This window comes from Panthera onca, chromosome D2 (genome assembly GCF_046562875.1).
Source record: "Panthera onca isolate mPanOnc1 chromosome D2, mPanOnc1 haplotype 2, whole genome shotgun sequence".
NCBI classification, from domain to species: Eukaryota; Metazoa; Chordata; class Mammalia; order Carnivora; family Felidae; genus Panthera; species Panthera onca.
The window spans coordinates 8,983,820-9,011,268 of NC_138349.1; the positions used below are offsets into that span (position 1 = coordinate 8,983,820).

Consider the following 27,449-nt stretch of genomic DNA (forward strand, 5'->3'; position numbering starts at 1 on the left):
GTTCCTCCTTGCGCTAGCTCCAAAGCAATATGGCCAGTCAGGTGCCATTGTTTTAAGGAAGCTGCTAGAAGTAGGCCTAACAGCTTAAATAAGTTCTTTCCCAGGTGAAAGATGGTGGCTGATCTCACTCATAGGAGAAAGTGGGCACTTAGCTCAGGCACTCCACTGTATAACCTGGCTCAGCTGTTTCCCTACCAATGATCCTGTCTTTGTCCCTTTCCTTCTACATAGTAACCACTTGATGTAGAATAGGGTTGGGCTCATTCCAGGATAGAAACAGTATATCATCTCTGCACCTTTTAAAAACAGGAGCATTACCACAGGAGCATGAAGGCATAAGTGAGTACACTTCAGAAGAATGGAAAATGGGAATGCGGTGAGAGAGGGCTACACATGAGGCCTCAAGTGTGTGCAAAGCTTTATTTTAAAGATAAGCAATTAAGTAAATATGGCAATATTAACATGGCAAAATCTGGATGGTAGACTTGTGTGATTCTGAGTATTTCTGAAGGCTTGAAAAAGCTTGTCAATGTTTTTAAAAAGATACATATACTGACAAACTTAAGAACTAGGAATCTTGCTCAACGTCACTCATCATCAGGGAAATACAAACCAAGGTCACACTGAGATACCACCTCACGCCGGTCAGAGTGACTAAAATGAACAACTCAGGAGACTACAGACGCTGGAGAGGATGTGGAGAAACAGGAACCCTCTTGCACTGTTGGTGGGAATGCAAACTGGTGCATCCGCTCTGGAAAACAGTGTGGGGGGGTCCTCAAAAAATTAAAAATAGAACCACCCTATGACCCAGCAATAGCACTGCTAGGAATTTACCCAAGGGATACAGGAGTGCTGATGCACAGGGGCACGTGTACCCCAATGTTTACAGCAGCACTTTCAACAATCGCCCAATTATGGAAAGAGCCTAAATGTCCATCAACTGACAAATGGGTAAAGATGTGGTTTATATACACAATGGAATACTCCTTGGCAGTGGGAAAGAATGAAATCTGGCCATTTGCAGCAACGTGGATGGAACTGGAAGGTATTATGCTAAGTAAAATAAGTCATCAGAGAAAGACAGATATCGTTATGTTTGCACTCATATGTGGATCTTGAGAAACTTAACAGAAGACCATGAGAGGAAGGGAAGGGGAGAAAATAGTTACAAACAGAGAGGGAGGGAGGCAAACCATAAGAGACTCTTAAATACAGAGAACTGAGGGTTGATGGGGAGGGTGGGGGAGAGGGGAAACTGAGGGATGGGTATTGAGGGGGGCACTTGTTGGGATGAGCACTGGGTGTTGTATGTAACCGATGAACCACGGGAATCTACCCCCAAAACCAAGAGCACGCTGTACACACTGTATGTTAGCCACTTTGACAATAAATTATATTTTAAAAAATAAAAAATAAAAAACTAAAAGCAAAACCAATATAAAATCCTTACTATACACACACACACACACACACACACACACACACACAAGAACTAGGAATCTTATAGATAACCTGAGAACTACGTTAGTATATTAAAATGAAAAAAAAAAAAAAACTTAAAAGTCAATTATTAAGACGTGAGAGCCATGAACTGAATATTTTTTATCCAAGGAGAGCAAGGATTTGCTATTCATGGACACTGTCAAGCGAACTTTCTGCTATATACTCATTTGTAACTCCATGAATTAGGTATTTTCTCCATTTTCTGGCTCAGAGATTACCTGACCACAGGGGCACCTGGGTGGCTCAGTCCGCTGAGGGTCCGACTTTGGCTCAGGTCATGATCTCACAGTTCGTGAGCCCAGCCCAGAGCCTGGAGCCTGCTTCAGATTCTGTGTGTCTCTCTCTGCCCCTCCCCACCTCATGCTCGGACTCTCTCAAAAATGAACAAACATTTAAAAAAAAAAAAAAAGGAAAAGAAAGGAAGAAATTGACCTCACCACTGTTACTCAAGGGGTCAAGCAGAAAAGTGAGGATTCAGAGTCAGGTTCGAAGGCTGGACTCAAGCTGTCTCATCACACTTCCCCCAAAAAAACAAGCAGGCACAATTCTGGAGGAATAACAGGCCAAACAGGTGAGGGGCTCTAAGACTACAGGAGCTCGCAACACTCTTTCCTCTTTAAAGTACTAACCAGAAAGTTCTTGAACAGGGGCTCTCTGTCCACACGGCTCTTCCCGGTGCCCAGGTTGTTACAGTGTCTGCGTTATTAATGAGTTCAGGTTTAAGAGCAATCACCAAACCTAACTGCCCCCTTCACTAACAGGATAGGTGTGAGGACCAAAGGTCAGCCAAGTGCTTGAAAGCAAAACTTGGTCACACTATGGAGTCACAGCACCTGCCAGCCAGAACTGCCTGCGTGCTCATCACTGCCCGCCACAAGCCCTGCCCCAGACTGGAAACCCAGCAAGAGCAGGTACTTTATCCTACTTCCCACCGGAGCCTCGACACATAGCAGTGCCTGGCATATAGCAGGCATTAAATATTTGTTCAATATTCCTACCAGGTGGCAATTAAAAATAAGGCAAGAAACAAACTATGAGAAAATTTCCCCCATTTAAGTGTAAAAAGCAGGTTTCTTCTATATGACCCAAGTTTTATCAAATGATATATACCAAAGCCCACCCCACCCCACCCCCGCCGTATCGCTCAGGAGCATCTTAGACGTAGGTAAAGTAGGCACCTGCAGCCTCTCTGGAAAAGCCGAAAGAGTGAGGCCATGTGAGAAGCAGCTCATTTACCAACCGTCACCAGCCATTTGGAACACCTGCCCAATATGAAACTTGGGGGTGCAGATTTGAAATCCGTGTCTTGAGTTCGCCAGGGCCAGACTCCTCTCGGCCACCGCCGTAAGATCGCTCACACCCAGGCTTCAAATGCTCTAGGGGCTGACCAGCCACCGACGACTTCAAAGCACGCCTAGGACGCCTCCTCAAAGTAAATGTCACAAAGACGCATGGCACGTACCGTAAATCAAACCATCTCAAAGAAAATCTCCAAACACGTTCACCCAGGCATTTTCATTTGATGTGGTTAACAAAAACGCTTATTTACAGGAAGATGTGCACAGAGAATTCTGAAGGATGGATATTCTGAGTAACCAAACTGTCATCTCCTATTGTAGGACCAGGTGATAGTACAATTCGTTTCTTGCATGCAGTTATCCAAATTTGTCTACCATAAACGTTAATTCTGTACCAGTTGTCAAGTGCTTATTGAATTAACAAAGCTAAAGATCACATGTCCAGCGTACTGGACACCGAAGGGCTATTCCAAAGTTACAACGAAAATTATTCTGAAAAAAGAGATCACCCCGATCATTCAACAACACCGAAGTGGTGCAGTGCTCATGTGCCAGAGCATACAAAACCGTGTGCTCCCCACTTCTGATGGAACGTAACAGGTGAGGTAAGGTGCAGACACACAAAACAGGTAAAATGCCAGGCAGCATATGCTAAAGGTATAGAGACAGGAGGTGCTTCCCGCAAGCTTCGAGGAATATACTCTCGCGAGCTGCAGTGACGAGAGTTTCATGGAAAACGGGATCTCGAACAGGACCTTACAGAAGGATTCAAATGAAAACTCAAAGAGCAATTCAGAAAAGGGAAAAGTGTGAGCAACACTGTGAAATCTGGAAGGTCAGCACGTGTATCTGAGTAACAGTAAAGCAAACAGCCCAGCACTGAGTACAAAATCCTGATCTTTTTTCTGGGGAACGGTAAAATGTACAGTGTTGGGGGGATGGGGAAGGGGGTGTGGGAACAGGGGACGAGGGGAAAGAACAGAGGCTCAGGGGCAAAGAAATTTGGGAAAACTAGGTTTAACAAAGTTAACAGGCACGTCTTCGTTGCTTCGTTCTCCAAGCTCTTAACAGGATAATGTGTATTGAGCTTCCGCTCCTGGAGAAGAAATCTAGTCTTATTTGACCACACAATCCTTTTTCACTGAAGAGATTAACGGAGAGCAAAACACCTTGGGAAACACGTTTAACAGATAACAAACGCAAAACAATAAAGGGCTTGAATGCCAGAGGCCAAGTGTGTAGTGTGGCCTCGGTCCTTCCAACAGGGCCAGGATTTTCCCCAGAACAGAGGAGGAACTGATGTACCCCTAAGTTTCTACACAGAACTCAGAAGCAGGTGTCGCTGCCACCACATCTCCATCCACTTGTCAGAGTCCCCAGCGGTCAGCCCCCATTCTTCTGCGAGCACCAGGAGAGTCAGCAGTGGCTTCCTGGTGATCTGCGGGCCTCGGACACACACCTTCCCGTAAAGTGACGCAGGGACGTCTATGAGCAACGGGGAGCACTTGACAATCCCAAGCACAGCGTGAGAAAAAAAGCAAGTGTGTTTAAAGTCTTGAGTGGTATAGAGCAGCTTTTTCAAATTAGAGGTGGCAAGGCATTTGTTACACACACAGTTCAAGGGGCCGTAACCAGCATTTCTTTAGAAAAAGAGAAAAGACAAGCAGATGCGTCCCAGGCACAAAGGGCAAGTTTATGAAACTTGTGTCTGTTACACATACTGTATCGACCTCTGTGTTCCGGACTGCGGTTCAGACAGATTTCCTCCTGGGATCACAGCTAAGAGGTCTGAAAGTCACTGCTCCACAAGATGGGAGAACTTAGGACAGAGACCGAAGGCTGCTGCACGCCCCCAGATGGGCGGAAGGCCCTTTTAAGACAGCGGGAGAGCAGCAGCAGAAAGAATCATCAGAAGCGGGGCACCTGGGTGGCTCAGTCGGTTGAGCGCCCGACACCTGACTGTGTGCAGCTCAGGCCATGATCTCCTGGTCCGTGGGATCGAGCCCCAGGTCAAGCTCTGTGCAGAGCCTACTGCGGATTCTCTCGCTCCCTCTCTCTCTGCCCCTCCCCAGCTTGTGCACACACACTCTCTTTTCTCAAAATAAACAAATACACTTAAAAAAAAAAAAAAAACAGAAGAGAAACTTAAAAACCATGACGAGACCGTGGAGAAGGGAAATCACTGAAAACACTAAGGAATCACACTGGGTCATTTGGGGGGAAAGCAGCTGTCATCATAAGCAGGCAAACCGCGAAGTGGCTAACGGTCCACAGGGGAGGCAAGGAGACACATTCAGGCTGAGACGAGTTTCAGGAGAGAGGAGAGGACATCCACACAGAAGTACCAAAAAAAGCTCTCCCACACCACCTACTTGAAACAGGTCCCAAACGTTGCTTTAATTTCAGTCACCTCTGACAATACCGTATTAATTCTCTTTCAGTTAAACAATGGTTTAAATTTATGCTCTGTCCGCGACCAAGTGGTTATGACTCTAAAAAGCACATAATCACACTAAAGAACCAATACCGTCAGTTAGTCTCTGGCTGTTACATTATTGACCATCCCAAGGGCTTCACTTTGATTTAGCATCTGATGGATAAGTACAGCCGGGTCTGTCATCTGGCTCTGTGTGCGCGCGTACGGGGACCGCGCCAGCCCAGGGATGTATGGGCCACATGTGCCCTCCCGCACCGGCACCAGGAGAGCGCCACGCCAAAGGGCGCCCGTCAGCCGTGCACGGTCCATGCCCCCCCCCCCCGTGACGCAGCCCAGTCGGCTCAGGGGCCCCGCCGATCCAGAAGAGGGCACCAGGGAAATGGCACAACTCCAACAGATCACTTTAGCCAGGACTGAATCCCCAACGTACACCAGAATAGGCATAATTAAACGAGGCAGTGTGGACTTAAAGGTACAATGTCATCCCCACCAGGCCCTTGATGGAGGGAGTTTTGCTTTACAGAAGGCTTTTTATGAAGTAAATTACATTAATTACCAACGTTTAAAAACATCCAACATTTAAGGGTTCTGAATCTCCGATTTATTAGGCAGCACGGAAATAACAGGTTTAGATTATTTTACAAAAAAGAGCTCAAGCTGCTCATAAACAACCACGGGGCTTGCTGGGGTGGGGACAATTCTTCAGACCACCGCACGAGGACACAAAGACTCCTCACCCTACACAAAGTCAGCATGAAAGGGCACACAGACAAGTTGTTTTAAGACAGAAAACTGGGAAATCCACATACTAAATAAGGTGTCCACAATGACTATAACGCATCCCTTAGGGGATAAGTATGCATTTGTAGGAAGCAAAACAAAGCTTTCCACAGAGAAACCACTTTCACGAGATGATTACGTGGACCTGCAATGAAGAAAATACATTTCAAAAGATGGGTTCAGACTTGCACTAACTTTCCACTGAAACACTTAAAATTAAGACCTTTCTGTTATCAAAAGAATTTTTTTAAAAACACGTCATAGATCAATTTCAGTAGACGTCCAAGTCCCATTCAAAAACGTACATGTGCAAAGAATACATATGAAACACCAAAAGTTTGACAACAGAAATACTATCTGGAACCAGCTAGAACAGGCCAAGCCAAGTTCGTGTTCTGCTTCAGGGCATTACATTAAAGTGAATCTCATTCTCACTATAATTTTTTTTCTTTTTAACCTTAATCACCAGCGGCTGGGCAACTGAAATGGACATGAGAACTATATAAATGTCAGAGAAATATGTAAACCTCATTAATGTTTCCAAAAATTCATTTAGAGATAGAAACAGGTCCAAATAGATGCCTGTCTAAATGTACTGCAATTACGTTACAATTATTTTTCCAAATACACAGATATGCTCTGTCTTTTCTCAGCTCATTACTGACTCAAACAATTTGCCCTTCTGGGATCAATTGTTTGCTAATAAATAATTGTTTACAGTCACAAAATGAAGTTAGGAGGTTTTCTTATTAGTTTTCCTTCTGCACCCTAATAAGATTGAAAACTAGCTGATTCCCAGGAGTCTAACCTTAACCTCGCTTTGTTGAACAGCCCAGGAAACGATGAACCATCTGCTTCGGAAAATAATGGACGGCCAAGAGGAAATACTGTTTAATTGTAGATTAACCTCCTCATGAGGCAGTCTGAAGCAGCTTTAGAATTAGCAACTACAACCAGCAAAAGAAACAAATGGCTCAAGAGCCTTTTCCTCCACCATTTAAGGTCCAGAAAGAATGCAAAGGGGTTTTTATTACCTGTATTTATTTACAAACATGTTATTTCCACAGTGGAAACAAAAATTATCAAGGTCAAAACTGATTCTCAAAAGTGCAATCACTGCCCTCCAATTTTGTTTGCCCGAATACCTTTAATGCAGCAAACCATCAACCGTCTCATGCACTTAAGAGTGTTCGGTTTAAAAGAAAAAAAAAAAAAAAAAATCAACAAAAACCACTTTTCCATTATTTTCAGGTTCTTATAATATTAAGATTAATATATTTCCCTGGTTTCTTTGTTATTAGTAATAAATCCACCATTAGGCAGTACGAATTGTTTTATTATCATCAACATGGCACTTAAGTAAATGAAATCTTGTCAAGTACATGGTGACCTACAAGTTCAAAAGAAAAAAAGAACAGCATGAGATCAAAATGGCCGGCCAGGACAAGAAACACAAAAGTGAGAGATTAAATGCAAACACAGCCCTTTATCCAACAGGCTTCACATACTAAGTCTTTGCTAAAGTCAAATCTGTAAAAATATGCATCATATGAAATATTTAACACTCTGCCCCTTCTCTGGGACTCAACCAATTTAGCAAGGGTGTTAAACCATTTTAACTCAGAAAAGTAGAAGAATCTTGAAAACATTCAGTCATTCTATATTTACTGAGGCCTGGGTAGAGAGGGACAGGGAACAGGGACAAAGACCCGCAGGGGCAGGTATTTTATGGTTTAACAAGCGCCTAAGTATCAGTTTTCCCTTAGGCCTGGTACAGGTAATTAAGTAAAGAGCTTTGCCCTGTTGGTACCAAAAAAAATGTCAATTGTTCCTCTCTGTCAACAGTTACAACCAAGAGCCAAAGACAGCTATGAAAATTTCAAAACTACGGAAATCTGCTATTCCAGGCAAGGCCACATTATTCTGGGTTTCCAGTAAGACCTGAAGGTCATTCACTTTGTGTAAATATTAAAGGAACAACCTCGGTGGAGAGGAAAGATTTTTGGTGGTTCAAATTCTCAAATATCTTAAACAGATTCGCTAAAATAAATTATTCTTGAATTCCTCAACTTAATTTTGAAGCACTGTGCTAGTAATAACTCCAGAGATTCAAATAATAGTGCCTATTCAAGAAGAATGAGAGTTTGACATTCTTCTCTACCCAACAACTGGGCACAATTTTATCCATCAGACGTCTATCAACCTACGGATATTGAAAGCTTGGGAGAACAAGATAAAATCAACTCCGACCCTACAGTCAGCTGTAATACCGAGCAGGCATCAACAATGCTATTCGTGAATTTAGAAAAATTAATAAATCCTGGGCTGAATGCAAGCAAAGGCTCACATACAGGTGAAGCATACTCACTTGGGTTTTGTTTCGGCATCTGTCACTTGGCGAATGAAGATACCATCTTCAGGATGTTCCGTGTCATCCATTTCATACATATACGATGATGCTATTGCGAGCGTGGTCCCATCATTACTGAAGGCAAGCGACGCGATGCTGGTGGGGTACCGGTGGAACTGGCACAGTCGCTTTTTGTTAAACGGATCCCAAATGTTGACAAATCCATCAGAGCCGCCTAGAAGTCATTTCAAGAGAGGTAAAACAAGGGTTCTTAAAAAGCAGACACAGGAAAACAAAAACAAAAACAAAAAAAACCAGGACCTTTAACGGTTAATTTTTAAGGTCACATGAGTTACATTTTCCCCACAGAGGATCACATAAAATTTCTGCTCCCTACATATCAGAAAAAGCAAGCACAATTTTTTTTTAAACTCTAAGTATAAATGCCTCATGTTCAATTACAGCAAAATCTGTTATCTCAGTGATGCGATGCAGGTTCACCTGCCATCCCGTACCTGTAGCAAACGTATTATGGATGTTGTGAAAGGAAATGGCATTGACCGGGTAAATCTGCTCAATGTTATTCTCCTTTAGTCTGTGACACTTGAAGGCATACTTCTTCTTCTGCACTTCAGGGCTCGGGTCCAAGTACTCAACTGCCACTCGACCTTCGATGGAGCTTAATACATAACCCTGCCAAGAGGGAAGCACAGAAGGACAAAACTGGTGACTCCAGCTTCCCGAAACAAAGCACTGATTCCCAAAGTCAACCTGTGCTAAAGACGGTTATTTCAGAAATGAAAGGTAAGTACAGCCAGGTTTTAACCAGGTGTAGGTTTTAAGCTGTACTAACAAAGCTATGACCATTCCAGAACTTAAAGAACACGAATACCTGTTCTATAGAAAAAGAACAATAAAGCTATCACATCTAGTAACTTTTTAAAATATAGACAAGAATCCTAAAGGGCTTCAGTATCATTTATTCATCCTGTCCAGAGGGGGCTCAAATGGGGCTCAAATGTGTTCCGTCAGTTGGATATAATTTGCTATGCCCCGGGCCTCTCTACCTCCAACAACTGTAAGAAGGGGGATTCCTCCAGTGGGGGGATCAAAGATCCAAATGAGCTAGAATGCCAGCCTTCCATCTCAGTCATCCTGCCCCTTGCATTGAACTACAGCAAGCTGAGCTCACACATAAACGACACAGATTTTCAACAATGTTCAAAAGTGGGTTACCATTTCAAACCTTTTCTCACCTTTCCTTGAAATGACAATATGTCAAAGAAACTAAAACATAAGATAAATGAGTCTGTATTTGATTTTTTTTTTTTTTTTTAATTCTTCAAGGTATGAAAACAAATTATTCCTGAAGAACTACTTAGGGAGAAAAAAAAAAAAAAAAATCAGTGAAATCTGAAACTTCCATGACCCACTAGAGATAGTCTAACAAAGTTTTAGATGTGACCTAAAAATGAGATTGATAAATGCAAGGATATTTTAATCACATGCTTAGATCTAGAAAAGTTTCACATAACTGCCATTCCTTATCTTCAATGGAAATTTACAATTTCCTGAGAAAAAGAACAGGGATCACCATTTGAGGCACTAGCCTTTTGAGATAAAGGGCCAAGAGAATAACCAGCATAACTGCATCCAGCTCCTCAACCATGAAAGGACAGCAGAAGATTCCAAAGATAACTGCCGTTTTTAATGACTTTTCCTCTTGTAAAATTCTTACAGCAGCTGACCACACCACCCAACTGTCCTTCAAACTTTCAGGATCTGAGGGGAGAAGGGGCTCAGTAATAAACAGGGCAGTCTTGTTTAGCAGTGATGACAAGGGAGGAGAACCTGTATATCAAGAGTAAGTCATTATGTAAAGAGCATGGCCTCTCTAACTTCAGTGGCTTTTTTTTTTTTTTTTTTTTTAAATCCAAGTGCTGCTGTCAGACCTGCTAAAGAACTCCATTCGTGTTAGGGTTACAAAGAGGCCAAAAAAAAAAAAAAAAAAAGAGAGAGAGAGAGAGAAGAGCCAATTCCATAATCCTGAGTTTCCAGATCTAAGTCTGAATTCATGGGTTTGGTGAATGGAAATGTCTGCAAAACCCTCTTGGATTACCATATACCTGTCAAGCATCCTGGACCAAGGAATCAGAAGACCTCTGTTCCAACCATGGTAGATGATTTGATTTCTCTGAACGTCAAGGTCTTCTCTGAAACTGGGTTAACACACTACTCTGTAACACAAGGCTGCTGAAAACGTAACAGCAAATTCTAAACCACTACTGATTACAAACAAAAGAGAAGCGAAGCTTTAAAAGGCAATGACCAGTGAGATCCTCTTATTTTCAAACTGAAGGAAGGGGGGGGGGGGGGGGACAGGTGCGCACCTGCTTGTTGGGAAAAGCCCGTATGCAGCGGGTCTGGTACTTGAGGCTGGACTCCCGGCGCTGCTGTACGTAGCCCATGTTCCGCAAGTCCCACACCAACACCCTGCGGCCTGCAGTGCCCACAATCAGCCGGTCTCCAGACACTGAGAGGGTATACACCTTTCAAGAAAGACCAAAACTCACTAAAATCCACCTATTTGCCAGAAAATGATATTTGGTCCCCCAAAAGTCCACTAATCATAAAACCATAAAAAAGTTAGCCGATCAGGTTCTCAAACACCAGTATTAAATTCTAAATATTACAGCTTTACAAACCAAGTAATTTGCACAAAATCTTCAACCCAATATATCCTTAATACTTAGCGAAGTATTGTATGATGTACATTCTAACTCTGCAAAAACACTTTGGAAGATTTAATTCTCTTCGTGATAAAACAAATTATTTAACAATTTTTCCAGTCTTCTTGTTTCATTTAGTGACAATATAAAACCGTAAAAACTACTCAAAAAGGAAACAATAAAGCCATAAAACAATTCAAGAAACCTCTCCACGGGCATCTAACTTTTCATAAGATAATCATTTTCAAAGTTATTTTTCTATGACCACCTTTTGAAAAAAGATTTCATGTTTGACTCTAAAAATCTTGATTTTTCTCAGCTGTCACACTGAATAAAATTAGGCCTTTCTAAGAAGAATGAAGAAGCCATCGTTAATTAGCTGCTTAGTTGCTTTTTGTGGCATATGAACTCAAAAGACGAGGACAGTGGTCTGGCATGTGACAAAGCACATTCTTGTGCCCTGATGTCATACTAAACACTCAAGACAAAGTTCATCATTAGTGAAAATTTAAAAAGCATCTTCTCCTCTAAAAGCATCTATCCCCCGCCCCCATCATGCCCTTTTTGCAGTATTACAACGACTTTTCGCAAAAAATTCCTTTATAACAAGTTACGGAATTTCCTGCAAGCAAGCATTTCAAGTGGTTTATTTTCAAACATGCTATTTGGGGACCAAACAGACAGCAAACTGATGAAAAAGGTGGCACAATGTATTTTCCTGATCACGTTAAAGAATTTTTTTAAATCTAGACTTTAGATATATAATGGTACTCTGGTTATTACTTTCAACTAATAAGCAACTCTAATTGAACCTGATTTAGTATTTTAAAACCTGAAGAAACACTATTAAAAAATGAACAGAACCCAGGCCATGCAATGTAAGACACCTCTTTAACGTTCAGTGGTTAAAACACAAGGTTAGTAGCCACCAGTGTGTTAAATACATACCACCAACCAAAAATACCAAGTTAGGTTTAACAATTAACAATCAAATCATCTCCACAATCTGGCCTTCAAATTCAACCAACTAATCTAAGGGAAATTACGAGAAATTAAAAAGATTCAAAACAGTAGATTTAGTTAAGCACATTTAAATAAGAAAGATGTAAAGCTTTACCAGTTTCTTCAAAAAACACATTTGCAGAAAACCAGAAATTAACCTAAGACATGTGAAACGCCAAACTTAAACAACACAGAATCCAGAAAGAGATCGATTTATACTAGCACGATCAGATTGGGAATTTTATCTTAAATCTTTACTATACAGGTGACACACAAGCTTCTAATAGGGCTTTCTATCCCCACTGATCGTAAATCAAGTGAAACCACTGTCATGCCACTGACTAGGTCTATACATTTATCAAAGAAAGTATTAAAAAAAGTGACATAATGAACCTTGCTGAACCAATAAGCAGCTTGATTCAGTGTGGCTGTCCATTATACGATATTCTGTCTGCAATTTATCACAGCTCTTAACATGTTACATACAACCATAAATCAAAACTAGAAACAATGCAATTATTTTATTCTGAACAAAGGTCTTGCCAGGAGTAGATTCGACTGTGATGTGACAAAAATAATGGCTCTTTGGATGCACTACAGTATATAATGATGGCTAACGGGAACTGAATAGTATATTTACACTAAGGAAATAGATTCAAGTGAAGGATACCTTTAAACTGCTAAAACAATCAATCTTTAAAATCAACTACCACCTGATAAAGGCTGATGAGGATACAGCAAGAATGCTCAATTACTTTCACTGTCCAGATGAAAAGGTTAGAATACACAGAGTTTCAGTTTTAAAAAGCTTCCCTCAGTACAGCCTTCAAACTACATCTATCAATAATAAAAATAAATACACAAATGGCAGAAACCGAGGAATGCAGGACACCTTTCTCACCTCAAGTGATAACCCATTTCACCCTCTTAACAGTCCGCTCAAATGAAACCTCGGGTCCTAAGTGAAAACGAGTGACACTCCATCCTACTCCCTGGTTTGGGCGTCAAACCCAACTGAAGGCAATCCAACGGTCTCTGCTAAATGACTTCTCTGAAAAGGCACGGAGTTGCTTCTCAGTCCTGGGATTTAAAGCATTAATAATACACAGCACTGGGTTTATTTACTAGTGCCATCTGGCACAAAGAGGACAACAGAAAAAAAAAAAAGTTAACCCACACACCAAAATTCATTTCCTTTTGCTTCAAAACATCTGTGTTGTAAAACAGACTCAATCAAGTATTCTATATGCCCAGCATGGGGTTTGAACTCACGACCCTGAGATCAAGAGTCGCCTGCTCTACTCACTGAGCCAGCCAGGCGCTCCTCATCAACTGGTAGTTAACCTTCAAGTTCAACACCACCTTCAGCAAACATGTACCAAGTCAAATCACCCGTGAGACTAAAATTCTTGTTATAAAAGGAAAGAGCCTACCTTTTCAGGCTGAGAGAAGGTCCCTGCATTACAAGGAGTTCTGGGATCCCACAATTTAACCGTCTGATCCCAGCTCCCTGTAACCATCACATTCACTTCTGGACAGTATTCAACACATCTGATAGGGGCATCATGGGTTCCAACAAGATTTTCTACAGTGGGGGGGAGAAAAAGAAAAAAAAAAAAAAATCACCCACCTTTACTACCTCTCCTGAACAAAGATTCCTCAAGTGAATAGAAGGAAACATTCATTAAACTGTAATGAATCCGCTTCCACCAACTCGATGAAAACGTCCGCACACAGAAAAATGTCTCCATGACTACAGTCACCCATTCCTCTGTTCACCTTACAATGCATAGTTTGATTCACTGGCATGACACATACCAAAGGCTGACTTGAATTTCACATTGCATTAAATGGGTGGCATAGCTGTTATTTTCCTCACTTGATTCTAGATTCCTTAAAAATCAGAAACCTTGTCAAACTCTACAGTTCTGACTTTATCTACTGCAGGTTCTGGTACATGGAGGTACTCAAATATCTGCTGAATGAATGAATGAATGAATGAGTAGAGACCTCTGGTCTTCTGGAACTGGATAAAACTTGCTGCATTAGATTAATATTTATAAGAAACTTATTTACGTGGTAACAGTATCATCTGAAAGCTAGGGGATAAGGAAGGCAGGGAGTCTCGGGATGAGTCCCCTCGGCTTTCAAATGGTGGATCAAGTTTCCAATACACAATTTCCTTCCTTTCAATTTCAACTCTTCACCCAGTCTCATTCATTCATTCAAGTAACATCTGCTAAATGTCTGGTATGTGCCAAAATCTATACCACATGCTAAGGACACGACAAAGATTATGTGGTCCTGATCCTCAAACAGAAAAATCACCTATTTAAAAACATATCACTGACACACACACAAAAATTCCTCATGAAGTTCGGCAATGACCTCCTGCGAATAAACAGCTAATTCCCTTAATTATAGTCTCCAGATCAAAAATCTTTGTATTTCAGTGTGTTTTTTCTCCTAAGTTTTCCAACAAAGAGGACCCAAACCTGCAAGCTAACTTACTGTGTGGAATAAGCTGCTAACAAACAAAACCAAACATCTGCAGTTCTAAGTTACATGACAAGGGGACTTTCATGAAATTTCCTCTTCTGAGTTGTTTGGGTTTTTTTGACTCAATATTGTGTCCATCCTCTTTCCATCCTCCCACTGTCCAGCTCACCCTCATGTAGTCATATCTTTGTACCTCGCCAATTGCTTCAAGTACAACTCTACCTAATAGATGCATATACAAAAAAGACATTTTTTTAATGCTCCAAGAGCTCTGTGCATTTAAGTTCCATTGCACTTCTGCTCTGCTCCGAAGTTACCACAAAAAATTGAGTAAGTCATTTCCTATCTGCACCTTAATTAACTTCTTAATTTATTCAGTTAATTTCTTAAATTAACTATAAGAAAATGTGTCATTTTATTACTCATCCAATAAATGCAACTCAGGCATATTCTAGGCTAAATAATCACACAAGTGGAATTAATATAGAAGCTGGAGATGACTATTTTTATATCTAGTTTTTAAAAACCTATCTTCCTTCAGTCTGAACCAAAATAGCTTCAGAACAAAGAACACTCAAACATCACCACTTTCCTGGAAAATCCCAATGTACAGGACACTACTGTGGAATCCAGTCCCCTTCTGAGGACAGGTTAAAGTCATATCCTTAAGGGCAACTTCATGTAAAGACTTAGAATGGAGATCCTAATGGAACTGAATTTACTGAGAAAGTAAATGCACGGTATTTTGTGATCAGTAACTTACGGTGATCATTTTTAAAAAAAGTCCTAAATTCAAGCCACTTTTACTTGTACCTGAACAACTTGGGAACTAAGCAATTCAGAAGCCACTTTTCCTAAATAAACATTTACACTTTAGTACCTGAGCCGAGAAAACAATAAACTGGTAGAAATGTGGCCATATTACCTTGATCCGTGTTCAAATCATGCATTTTCAATTGATGGTCTAACCCCCCGCTCCAAGCATGCGTTGGATCCTACAAAATAAAAGTTTCAAGACATTTAAAAGTTATAGACATTTACAGTGTTTCAAAATTCCGGTTCCTACAGCCATCTGTTCACTTTATGTTGAGGATGTGAGCGCTCTCTCTCTCTCTCACATACATACACACACACACACACACACACACACACACACAAAACCCCAAGAGCACAAAAGACAGCAAAAACCACATCAGCAAACTAAGAACTGTTTCAGCACATTGGCTGAGAGGAAAACAGGCATTTCATTTCTATCTCCTAGTGGGAAGAAAAAAAAAAAAAAAAAAACCTTCCTTTTTATAAAGCAACCAAATTTTACCGTCTTGGGGCAAATTTCAAATACAAGTGTCATGTATCCAAAAAGTGTGCAGGGTTACTCCACTGGAAAGGAGACCGAGTTTCCGACTTCTACATAACCCCAACGCCAAAAGTTACAGTAAAACACGGTATTGGGCTCAAGACGGGTGTTCAGGAAAACGTCAAGAGCTACCCGAATGCCTACGGACAAAAGCTTCCACCCGATGCTGTTAGAAGGACGCTCTGAACACAGGATACCCGAAAACAAAGAGGGCAGGTGCGCGAACGGAGAACACGTACGTAGAAGGCACAGTCCAGGACGGCGCCCGTGTGCTGGTACTTGAGCCGCATGGAGTTGGCCGGCACATCGTAGAGGCGCACCGACGTGTCCCAGGAGGAGACCAGCAGGAACTGGGACGTGTTGGGGCTGAACTTCACCGAGGAGATGCCGTCCTCGGGTGGCTGGTTCAGTTTGAACTCGTTGGAACCGGTCATCTACGGAACAAGCGACCAGTCAGTCCCCAAAGGTCCAGGACGGGGTGCTGGGCTGGCCGAGCACTGGGGGGAGGGGGGGCGGGGGGGGTCACGGTGAAGGAGTGCCTTATCGGCAAGGGGCCGTCTCACCGGGGAGGGAACTAGCGAACGTAGGCTACCGGGCGTCTGCGCCTGCGCGGAGCGTGCGCGCCCACCGCGGTCGGGACTCCCCCGCTCCTCCCCCGCCGCCCCCGCTCAGCGCCCCAACCGGCCCGACCCCTACCGGCGCACCCCTAACTCCAGCCCCCAGCATAGCCCGCCGCGGGCTCCCGCAACCCGGCCCCTCCGCCGGGCCTACCGCCCCAGACGCTCCGAAAATAAAGAGCGATGGAAGCGAAACGGGCTCCCTGCGGACGGCTCTGGCAGCTCCGGACCTGGGGAGTCCCCGACGGGTCCGTCCCTGCGCCCAGTGGCCTCGCCCCGCTACCTTGGGCTCCCTTCAGAAGCAACTTGGCCGCCGCTCGCGGACGCGCCACCTCCTCGCTTCCCTCCGAGCACTCGCGGGCTGGGCGAAAGAGGCGGAGAGGAAGCTCCAGCGCATGGCTGCAATTGGCTAATTTCAAACGCCAACGTCTCATTCGAGGCCGCCAATTGGTCCGCTCCGAGGCCCGGCGTCGGTCAACCCAGTCATCTTGTTCCGGCTCAAAGGCAAACCACGGTTTTTCCGATCACGTGGTCTCCCTTTATCACAAGGCTGAGCCCCCCGGCCCGTGAGGAAGGAGTGGAAACTACAATTCCCAAAGAGCATCGCGCCAAGGCTGAGCTCACGCTCTCTCCCGCCCTTGTGCGGCACGCTGGGAAATGTAGTTTCCCTGGGGCCGACGCCCTGCCGGTTTTCTGGATAGTAAGTGGGCTAGATGCTCTTTCCAGTTTGACCCTTAGGGTCCCCCCACCCCGACTCGGTCTCTCAGACAAAAAAAAAAATCCCATTTTGGTCAATACATCTATAGAAATAAATTATTCTCCCTTTCACTGGACATGCATATAGCCATGAAGTTAACCAAGAATTGGAGTGGAGAAGGAAATATTTGCCCTAATCATTTGCATTATTTTGCCCTGATTTGTTCCCATTTTCCTGGAGTTTCCACCTGTGAACGAGGGTCTCACATTTCCCATTGTCTTAAGATCTATCGATATCACAGAAATTCACCCTTATTTATACTAGGCTTTATCCCTCCATTCCATCTTTTTTGCAAACAATTATTGAGCAGGCCTGGTGAGGGACTCTGAGAAGATGCATCAATCAAACAGTCCTCGTTCTTGGGGGACTCTGTCCAGAAGGGTGGACAGACTGGAAAACAAACAATTACTCTGCAGTGCGTTAAAGCTCAAAAGCTTCTTATAGACATATGTTTCAGCAGAGTCTGAAAATGACAGCTACAATGACAGCTTCTCCCCATCCACCTCCACCCCAAAAACTCCCTAGAGTTTCTGTTTCTAGACTCCTCCAGAAATAGGAGAATCAAGAAGGTTGCTTCTGTAACTGACATAATATCCATGAAAGAAAAGTAATTCTTAATTTATACCTAGAATGCTGTGACTCGATTACTCTTGAATATCAAAAACTCACTGGCAATATTTACTTTAATCCATACTGCAACCGCTTTTTCACTGCCTTTTATGACACACAAAAAAACTTACTTTCTTGTGTGATTTTCTATGAAGTGGAAGCAAATTGTTGGAGTTAAAGTGTTTAACTTTTAAGGTACACTAATAGAGAAAAAAATGTTGTTGGCCTTTACACATTCACATACACTATTCAGGTGCACTTCTTTTTATGATTCTCAGCACAATAAACACACTCACAGTAACCACCCTTCTGCCCACTGTGCTGATATTACTCCTAAAAGAACAGATTCTTGCCCTCCCTCCTCACCAGTCCTCATACTTGGTTCTCTATCTGTTCTCTCTCAACAAGTTAATGGTGAGGTTAAGAATTTTAAAATGCAGTGCCTTGCCCCCATTCTAACTTTGGCTAAATAATTTTATCTCCAAATAATTCTATTTGGTTCCCTCTTCCAGTTGTTTATTTAATTCTATTAGAGTTTCGAGATTCTGAACATGAATTATCTGCTAATAAAATCTAAGTGTATTTCATTATACGGTGTGTGTATGATTCAGGTCCCTCTGGGCAGGCAGTTGCAGCTGAACTCTATTTGAGTTTTAAGAACCGTCAATCTTTTAAATCCAGTTTACAGCCTGAAAGGAGGCTGATGATTTTGCTGATTATTCAAATGAATTGATAGTCTCGAGATAGGAGATCTGGCCACAATGGAGTCTTGAACATTTTAAATCCAAATCCAAGTCGTGTGTGTGTGTGTGTGTGTGTGTGTGTGTGTGTGTATTAACAATCAGTTACCTGTAAGAGAGAGGAATTCCTAGAAACTAATTACACTGTTGGATCATCTTGGACTGCTAATTTCTGGATTAGTAAAAAGATTGAAATATCCACTATACGACAAACTTGAAAAGTGTCATCCTTGATATTTTAAGGGCAAAATCACTGCCATTCAGAGACTAGAGTGGCTAGAGAAACCCACTTCCAATAAGAGTAGTAAGCATAAGGAGGATATAGTGAGCCAATGCTGTTAAAACCATCATTGCTTGACGAACACATAATCTATTGAAATGCAGACAATAATGATATGGATGGAATATTCCTATACAAGTAGTTCCTGGAGAAAATGGGTTATTTCTCCATGGAATATTCAAATAACAACTTTAAAGGAAAAGAAGAATTTACAGTGGGTCATCTGGAAAGAAAAACTTCATGGAAATAAAATATGTGGACCAAATAAATTAGAAGAAAACGGATCCAGTGTCTCTTTTGTTTTCCCTCTCTGCCTATACAATAGTCAGCAGAGTTCTCAGCAAGTTCTAGGGCTCAGTAAATATTTACTGTATTTAACTAAGCTGAAATGAAATAAGTGGACTAGAACAAACAGAATAGGCGGATGTATTCTTGGATAACATCCTTCTGACGTCATCTTGAAAGAGATTGTAATTTTCATGAGAGCTTAGGTGAGAGGAAAACAATGACCTCAAAATGTGGACGAGAGACCCAGCACTTCAGGCAGAATACTGCGGGTCACATAGACGGTTAATAGATATCCTATATTTTCATAAAACGCTGATTAATTTCGATGCCTCTCGGCTCAGAGACCAGTCTATCACGCAACTGTTTTCCTTCCAGAGGGTGAGGTCCTACTTCCGCGTTGCGCGCTTCCAGCACCCTTGCACCGACTAAGAGGACCTCAGGACCAGAGGCTGGAGGGCCGGGGAGTTCTCCCCACGTGACACCGAGCCACCCTCCTCCTCTAAGGTCCAGCCATCTTTTCCGACGTTTTACAAGGAACAGGCGGCTGCGGTCAAACATTGCAAAACTCCGCGATTTACATGCCGCTCGCGCGGCTATTCTCTGAGCGCCTCGCCCTCCCATCCCGTGGCGCGAAAGCCTGTGGGCGTGCAGGCGGCGCGCCGCGTTCCCTTTCAGCGCGACCGGCCAAGTGCTCGCCCTTGACCCCGCCGTTCAGCCACGCACAATGAAAACTATAAACAACAACAATTTTTGAAAGTGTGGGGAAGCGCCTCTGCCTCCCGCGCTTTCTTTGCCGAGTCTCCAGCCTCAGATCCCTGCTCAGCCGAATCGTCTCTTTTCGGCGCCGGGTTCCCGCGCCGCGAGGGACGCTCAAGTGTGCCACCGGCTTCGGAACTGTGAGCGGCTGCAAGCCTGTCGCGCCAGGCTAAGGGACGAGCAAAGCGGGCTCTTTACCTGGTTCAGGCAGCGCCACCCCACCTGACCTTCGCCCTCGGAAGGAGGCTCGTGGCACGGGTTGCACGACGTCGCAGGGCGCCCTGTTGCGGACCAGCCCAAGGCGCTCCTAGTGCTGGGTAGATACTGGGTCCCGGGAGGCAGCGCTTCAGCAGTGAGGCTCCCGGCCTTTGTCCCTCTCCGCGCGGGCTCCGGAGCTGGATTCCCGTCCAGGTGCACCGTGGCCTGAGCCAGAACTCTGGGCATCAAGGGAGTGGAGGGGGGGTGCAGCTCCAGCCCACGTGCCGCCTCGGCGGCGCCAAGGTCGCCACCTTTAACCCCTGACCCCGGTCCCACCCTCCACGTGGGGAGAGCCGGCGTCTGCTGTCGCACGCTTCCACCAAAAACGAAGAAAAGCCGCGCGTCAGCACGCTGGGCAATCAATCTCACCAAAGTTGGCAACGATGCTTAAAATGTTTTATTTTTTTTCCCCCTCTTTAAAAATATTTACAGATCTGAAATCTCCCCCTTTCGCCCCTACCCATCCTCGGGACGAGGGAAACGAAAAGAGGCGTTGAGCTCATTGTCCAAAGCCCCCCGCTGGCTTGGCCGGCTGCGTGTGCGTGTACCTACATACAGGTGTCTATATGGGGTGAGGAGTGTACCTGGCTTGGTTGGCGTTTTTCTGATATTTCTTTTCTACCAGTCACTGTCGATCTGGCCGAAACCCCCTTTCCCACCACCACCCGAGGACATCCCCTCCGACATGGTTTTCAAAGCGTACTGGTTTTGGGGGGGGGGGGGAGGCGAGAGCAGGCGATGTGGCTGGAGAAAAGGCCGATAAATACCCGAAACGCTCGAAACGAAAAGTAGGGCAGAGGCCATAAATAAGAGATAACGAATACACATGGTGTATTTCTTAATATTTCCGGCCGCAGCCCGCCCCGCGCCGGGGCCCCGGGGAGCGCGGCGCGGGGCCGGCGGCCGCTCAGTAGTCGAGCTTGTTGTAGAGGTTGTAGAGAGGTAAGGCCGAGAGGTTGCCGCCGGGGTAGTAGAGCGGCGCCGGGAAGGCGAGCGAGCGCGGCACCGGCACCCGCAGCAGCGAGCTGTCCCGGAACACCAGCGGCATCCCCACCAGAGTCTGCGCCGACGCGTGCGCCATGTTGGCCGCCTCCAGCTCGGCCGAGAGCTGCCGCTTCCACTTGTTGCGGCGGTTCTGGAACCAAGTCTTGACCTGGGTCTCGGTGAGCTGCAGGCTGGAGGCGAGGCAGGCGCGCTCCGAGCTGCTCAGGTAGCGCTTCATGTCGAAGGTGGACTCGAGCTGGTACACCTGGCTGCGCGAGAAGACCGTGCGCGTCTTCTTCTTGGCGGCGCCCGCCTGCCGCTCGGCGCCGCCGTCCCGCGGCCGCTCGGGCCCTGGCGACGGCGAGCCCGCGGGCAGGAGCCTCTCTTTCTCTTCCTTAAAGTCCGGGTGCGAAGGAGAGAGGAAAGGCGTGCGCTCCGAGCTCGCGGGCCCCGCGCCTCCGCTGCCCTTGGGGGTACCTTGGGAGTGAGAACAGACAGGAGGGCATGGAGTTGGGGAGCCTCAGAAAGCCCCAGCTCTGGCCAGGACCCGGGGTGGGAGGGCGGGGGTGGTGATGGGGGGGTGGGGTGCGGCCGGCGGCTGCAGCCTTGGTCCCAACCCCTTTCTCTTCTCCCTCTCGCCGGAACCCGAAGCCCAGCACCCTGGCCTTGGAAAGCGGCGGGAGAGGGATCCAGCCGCTTCGAGTGCGGGGTCTCGGTGCCCCCAGCTTCGTGAAAGGACGTGTGGCAACAGGGGGAGGAGGTCTGGACGGTGGGGGGGGGGGGGGAGGGGGACATTAGCATCATTTTAAAAGCTGATTTTGCCTTGTAATAACTGAGCTGGCAGAGTTCCCCGAGCTTTATAGTATGGCATCATTTCACAGGCCGTTTGTTCGGAAATCACGCTAAGGACTAACGCGGGGCTCCCCTCCGTCAGATGTTGTAAAGAGGAACCGTCTCTGAAAGGCACCATTGTCAATCATCTTGGAGTGGTAATCAGGCCCAGGGTGGGGGGCGGGGAGGGAGGGAGAGGAGAAAAAAGACGCTGGAAGAGATTGCGGTAGAGACAGACGGACCGCTGGCACCCGACTTCCAGACCTCTTGTTCGGAGAGTATCCGACCGATGTACGAGGGGGATATTGAGGGCAGAGCCGTGTGTGCGGCCGGCCCTGTACCCAGCCCGCTGTGGTACACTCTCCCTCCAACCCAACCTTCTCCAAGACCGCGCCGCGCGGTCTGTGTTCCCAGTCACCTCCCGGGCCCCCTCCGGGAGGAGGAGACAACAACGCGCGCGTCCCCTCCCCTCCTCCCTCGACCCTGGGCGGCCGGGGCTCTGGCCAGAGGGGGCCTGGACCCCGGCACAGCTTCCCGCCCCTAGAGCTTGCTCGCGGCCGACCCGGCGGCGTGAGATCCTTACCCAGGCAAGGAAAGGGGATGGGGGGGTGATGCTTGGAGCCCGGCTCCTTGGGGCCGTGCGGGTCTGGGCAGAAGCAGGCAGGTGCCTTCCAGCCGTCGTCCGGCTCCTCCTCCTCCGAGGACACGGACAGGCTGCGCTTCCTGGCCGGCCAGCCGGCGGGCTCCCGTGGCACCTCCGAGGGGCCCCCGCCCAGGATGGACTGAATGGTGAAGCTGGAGACGCCGCCGGCCGCCGGACACCCCTTGCCTGCATCTTCCTTGCTGCCCATCCTGGGTTCATAAGAAATCGGAGGAAACCAAGAACTCCCTTTAGAGACGATCTGGGTGGAAGGTGGTGCAGGCAGGCAGGCGGGGGGAGGGGCGGGGAGGGGAGCCAGGGGGAGGGGGCGGCGAAGCTGGTGAGGCGTCCCCTTTGCGCGGGGGACACGCGGGCACAGGATGGCTGCGCGGGGATCCTTGCCCGCCCGACTCTGGGTGCGCCCGCCCAGCCCCGGCGCGAATGCCCCTTCCTTGCCCGCCAGCTCCCGGGGTCTCCGCCGGCGCGGAGGTGGCGCGGCCTCATTTGCATAGAGGTTACCCCGACGCGGCCAATCGCAGCGCCGCCGAGCGGCCCCGGAAATTTTCAAAAAGCCCAGGCCCGGCACGCAGCGACTGTGCGCCCCGGAGCGCGCCGAGAACCCGGCGGGCATCAGCTGTGTGCATCCAGGGACAGCCGGGCGGAAAGCAGCATAGATTCCAGCCCCAGGTTCCTGGCCGCTGTGGCGACTCTGACCGCTCGGACTCCTGCCCTCTTGAGGGCAGGGGCAGCGCGGGGCTCCGAGCTGGAACGGCCCGACGCCTCCCTCAGGCGACGGTCCTCGCACCGCCGGAGGAGCTGGTACAGGCTGCTCCAAGATCCTCCCTACCCTCCCACCCCTCCGGCCCCGGACCGGCAGGCAGAGCCGGCGCCCCGCAGACCACTGCGCCTGGCGCGGGAGGGAGGGGGGTTAAGAGCATGCGCTTCCGAACTGATGCCCTCCCTGGGACCCTAACTGGCAGGCCCGGGGCAGACAACTTCTGACCATCCCAGCCTACAGGTCCCACCCCTGTCGCAGGCCCAACAGGGCTGCAAGATCCTTGGGGGTGTGGAAGAGAGACCTAGATCTTGTGGCAACACATCCTGGTTCACGTCCCAGCCCCACCATTTACAGGCTGTGAACCAGGACGAGTCAGAGCCTCACTGCCCTCCCTGGCGGAATGAACTTCTCATTAGCATCTCCCCCTTTCTCCTGTTTTGAGGATGTCCTTAGATAGGGATGGAAAGCTGCAGAAAGCCCAGGAGACCTAGGAGCTCATAGTAGGGACTCAGTAAACTTTTGCTGAATAGCCCACAGCCCACTCTCTATTTCACAAGTTTCTGGGTTTTTTTTGTTTTTTTGTTTGTTTGTTTGGCAAATTTGCAGGTCACAGAATTACTGCAGAAATAGAGGCGCTTTGATGCTGGGAAAAGGAGAAAGAGGTGAGAACGGGTCATGATTTTAGAATTGGGCAAAGTCCATTCAAATCTCATCTGGGTGACCTTGAACATGACACTAAAACCTTCTGAGCCTGGATTTCCTCCTTTCCTAAACTTGGGGGAAGAAATGCCTACCTGGAAGAAGTTATAGTTAGGTCTGCATGGCCAACTCCGAGGCGGCGAGGGGTAAGTGCTCAATAAACCGTGGTTCCTTCCCTCCTCCTGGCGACCTCTGAGCCCTGGTTCTTGCCCCTTTAATTCCCTATCAGCTGTTATTGGACCTCGAAGCAGCCAGGCGCAGGCAAAACATTACAGAGGCACAGTTGTCTACACAAGCTGAGAGGAAAGGAAGGTGAAGTAAGGCCCCGAGGCACTCAGGCAACACCAGCTCGGTTTGCGACCCCAGGACCGCTCCACCAAGAGCTCTTGGGAGCCCCCTGCCCCTAAGATATTCCCCCAAATGCAACCAAGGTGATAGGAGACTCTGGAATCGGTCCCCACAAATGTCCAGACGCCGCACCATGACGGTGCAGTTCCCTCCTGGCCCGCGCCGCGCGGGGTTATTGAGTAAAGCGCTTATAATATCATTAGCCTCGGTGAGTTACCGACTGCAGCCCTACCCGTGGCAGAACCTCTCGCTACTTAACTCCTCGAAGGGCTCGTTAATGGGCTAATTGATTAGGAGTCGGCGGAGCAGCCGAGCAGGGGCAGGCGAGGGGGTGGAGGCTAGGGGCTGTGCGCCACGGCCCGGGAGGCCGGCGAGGGGCAGGTGCCGGCCTCCGTCACCGCATTAACCTCTTCAGGGCTCGGCGGCGGGGTCGAGACACATTACAAATGGTCAGCTTTAATCATGGTGTCAGCTCATTAACCCGGAAGGACCCGGCGCTGAAATACAATTTGTGCGTCCTCTGCGCGGCCGCGGCACAAGCTCCAGGGCCACGTCGCAGCCTGTCCCGCGCGCTCCCGCACGGCTGGGGGACAGAGGGGAGGTTCCTGGAAAGACACAGCCGACTCTCAGCCGCCTGCGGCCTTTCTGCCTCCTCAAACACCCTGAGTGGGCGTTATCTCCTGGCCTTAGCCAAGGCTATCCCAAGGGAAATTGGCCAGCCCGAGGAGTAGAACCCACCACCCTCTGGGGAAGAAAGCAGAGTGGGCGGGGAGGGGAGGGGGTGCGGGTGTTGATTGGACCCTTCCAAATTAGTAAATACCTGGTGCCAGCAACCTGGAACACGCCGGGAGCCTCCCATCATTCTTCGCGTTAATCCTCATAGCCAACCTGTGGTGCAGATCTTTAACCCCATTGTACAGGCGGCGAAACTGAGGCTCCCGGGGGGAAAAAGTGACCAGCCCAGGCAGAGTAACCAAGATTGAAGCTCAAGGTTGTTCCACTGCCAATACCAGGCCCTTGGGAGGGGGCGAGGGGTGGAGCAGACGTTGGTATGGAGTTTGGCATGGAGTCCGTGAGGACCTCAGCTATCTTCCGAGCCCGGGGTCAAGGGCCCACGGGGTTGGCCTCTGCCAAGGCGGGGACCCTAAGAGGTGGCGGCAGGGCTCTGGGGTAGGCTTCAGAGATGCAACTCCAAGACCGGAAGCAGCGAGGGACTGAGCTCAGGTCGGGAGGGGTGTGAGCTGACCCATGCAGCCTGGTTTGAGGACTCAAAACTAGGAAACCACGCAGCCCCGCGACCCCACAACTTTGCCCCCACCTCCACCCCCACCCCAGGCTAATTTGGGAGGTCAAAAGGAGCCATCTGGCCTCGTACTCTGCTTGCACCCCACTTTCTCTCGCATTGACCGTCTGGTCTACACAGAGGTGCGCTACAACTGAGTCCCGCGTAGCTTCTATCACCTGCACACCCCGCACTTCTTCACGCGCACGCGCTGAGCTGTATGCACGCGCTTGCATAAACGCTTACGCGTTCACACGCATTGAGGCAGCAGACGTTCTCCGAGCTCTGACTAGTGCGCGCGCACAGACGCGCGCGCGCACACTCACCCTCTCCACTTAGCCAAGGAAGTGATGGTGGCAGCAGGACGGAGGCGGGGAGGCCGTGGCGGAGACCAGCGGACTCCCAGCTCTGCTACCCGAAGGACTCTCCTCTGGGCTCTCCTCTGCTATTCTGAACGGGTCACCTGCGTTGTCTTCCGCTCCCCCTTCCCCCCCCCCCCCACCCGTGCACTGACCGCAGTCACACGGTAGGGGCCCGAAGGCCAAGACTAGATCTTCCCACCATCCCTTTGGGGCATCCGGGGGTCCCCGAGACATCACCCAGAGCTCAAAGGCCCAGACGCCCTCTCCTGGGCCCAGCACAGTTGTAAAACACACTCCCAGGAACCCTTAGCTCCAGGAACCAGCACCCACAGACACCCATTCTCTCTGCCCTCGAGTGTAGCAATCGTTCAACCCCGCACCACCTCCCACCCCACCCCTCGGAGTCTCGGGATAGCTCCGCCCCTCCCTGCTCCATTCAGATTAACCGCGGAAACTCTGGGCTCTGGCCCCTCCTCATTTTGGGGATCGCTCCCTCCCTAGGAATTAGACACAACCGGGTTCCAAGGAATGATAAACTTTCCGAGATTGAAAGGACGCTTAAAGTTTAGGTCTCGAGATTATGCCACTGCTCAATATTAAAGCGGCCCAGAGCAAACTTGCCGAGCCTAATAAAAATTGATCCTCTCTGCTCTGCAGCAGTTGGGAAATAGGCTGGCTGAGCCGAGTAATAGTGGAAGAAGGCTCCCTCCGAAATGACAGATGAAGTCATAAACAAGTTTGATCTTGGAATCAAGCTTCGATAAATATTAAACACAGTCTGCCCCCCCACCTTTACGGGACTGGATTATGATATATGGCGCGTCCAAACTTTAAAATAAGGAAATACCAGAGAAAATGATCTCAATAAATTTTCTAAGTATAAACGTTGATTATGTTTCGATTTTCATTCAAGGACCTCTGCTGTTCGTTCTTTGGTGCAAATGACATCTCGCAATAGGCTTTTGGGGAAAAGGGCTCCCTATTTGAAAAAGAGAGCCCCAGAGGTGTACAATTTATGTAATCTGCGGCTGGAAAATGAATTGTGTAATTTATTGGAAAACAGAAAGTCATGAAGATTGGATCAGCATAGCCGAGCCCCGACACCGCCCCCCCCCCCCACATCCATCAAGTTCCAATTAACAGCCTAACCAGAGAGCTTTAATGGGTTTCCAATCTAGTGGCCTGATAGACTCATCAATTCCTCTGGGAGAAATTAAGAAAATCGACCACCCCTTGGCGACGCAGTGTCATTCCTTTCTGCA

The 27,449-nt window shown here is 47.5% G+C and overlaps 2 protein-coding genes across 5 annotated transcripts; both read right to left on the reverse strand.

Annotated features, from left to right (window-relative positions):
* Positions 1-5,819: 5,819 nt before the first annotated feature.
* On the reverse strand, positions 5,820-16,955 carry BUB3 (BUB3 mitotic checkpoint protein). 4 transcript variants are annotated; one of them, XM_060641271.2, is made up of 8 exons: positions 16,859-16,955; positions 16,198-16,392; positions 15,527-15,596; positions 13,536-13,687; positions 10,762-10,920; positions 8,887-9,064; positions 8,390-8,606; positions 5,820-7,411 (listed from the first exon to the last, which is right to left on the reverse strand). In XM_060641271.2, exons 2-8 carry the CDS (start codon positions 16,390-16,392, stop codon positions 7,396-7,398), a joined length of 987 nt encoding a protein of 328 aa, XP_060497254.1. In that variant the 5' UTR covers positions 16,859-16,955; the 3' UTR covers positions 5,820-7,395. The 4 variants fall into 4 exon arrangements, with proteins under 4 accessions (XP_060497254.1, XP_060497252.1, XP_060497253.1 ...); XM_060641269.3 differs by having other exon boundaries at positions 16,806-16,930; XM_060641270.3 differs by having other exon boundaries at positions 5,820-6,166; positions 16,806-16,929.
* Positions 16,956-19,183: 2,228 nt separating this feature from the next.
* Positions 19,184-26,298, reverse strand: HMX2 (H6 family homeobox 2). The gene is made up of 2 exons (XM_060641281.3): positions 22,662-26,298; positions 19,184-21,724 (listed from the first exon to the last, which is right to left on the reverse strand). The coding sequence occupies exons 1-2, from the start codon at positions 23,347-23,349 to the stop codon at positions 21,171-21,173; spliced, it is 1,242 nt and encodes a 413-aa protein (XP_060497264.2). The 5' UTR covers positions 23,350-26,298; the 3' UTR covers positions 19,184-21,170.
* Between the last annotated feature and the right edge of the window lie 1,151 nt (positions 26,299-27,449).

Excerpts from the sequence above, each read along its gene's own strand:
- HMX2 (XM_060641281.3), bottom strand. The coding sequence starts at position 23,349 with ATGCCCGCCGGGTTCTCGGCGCGCTCCGGGGCGCACAGTCGCTGCGTG. Across the intron at positions 21,725-22,661 it reads CATCCCCTTTCCTTGCCTGG|GTACCCCCAAGGGCAGCGGA; the intron begins GTAAGGATCTCA and ends CTCACTCCCAAG.
- BUB3 (XM_060641271.2), bottom strand. The coding sequence starts at position 16,392 with ATGACCGGTTCCAACGAGTTCAAACTGAACCAGCCACCCGAGGACGGC. Across the intron at positions 15,597-16,197 it reads TCCTGGACTGTGCCTTCTAC|GATCCAACGCATGCTTGGAG; the intron begins GTACGTGTTCTC and ends TTTATTTTGTAG. Across the intron at positions 13,688-15,526 it reads TGATTTGAACACGGATCAAG|AAAATCTTGTTGGAACCCAT; the intron begins GTAATATGGCCA and ends CCCCCACTGTAG.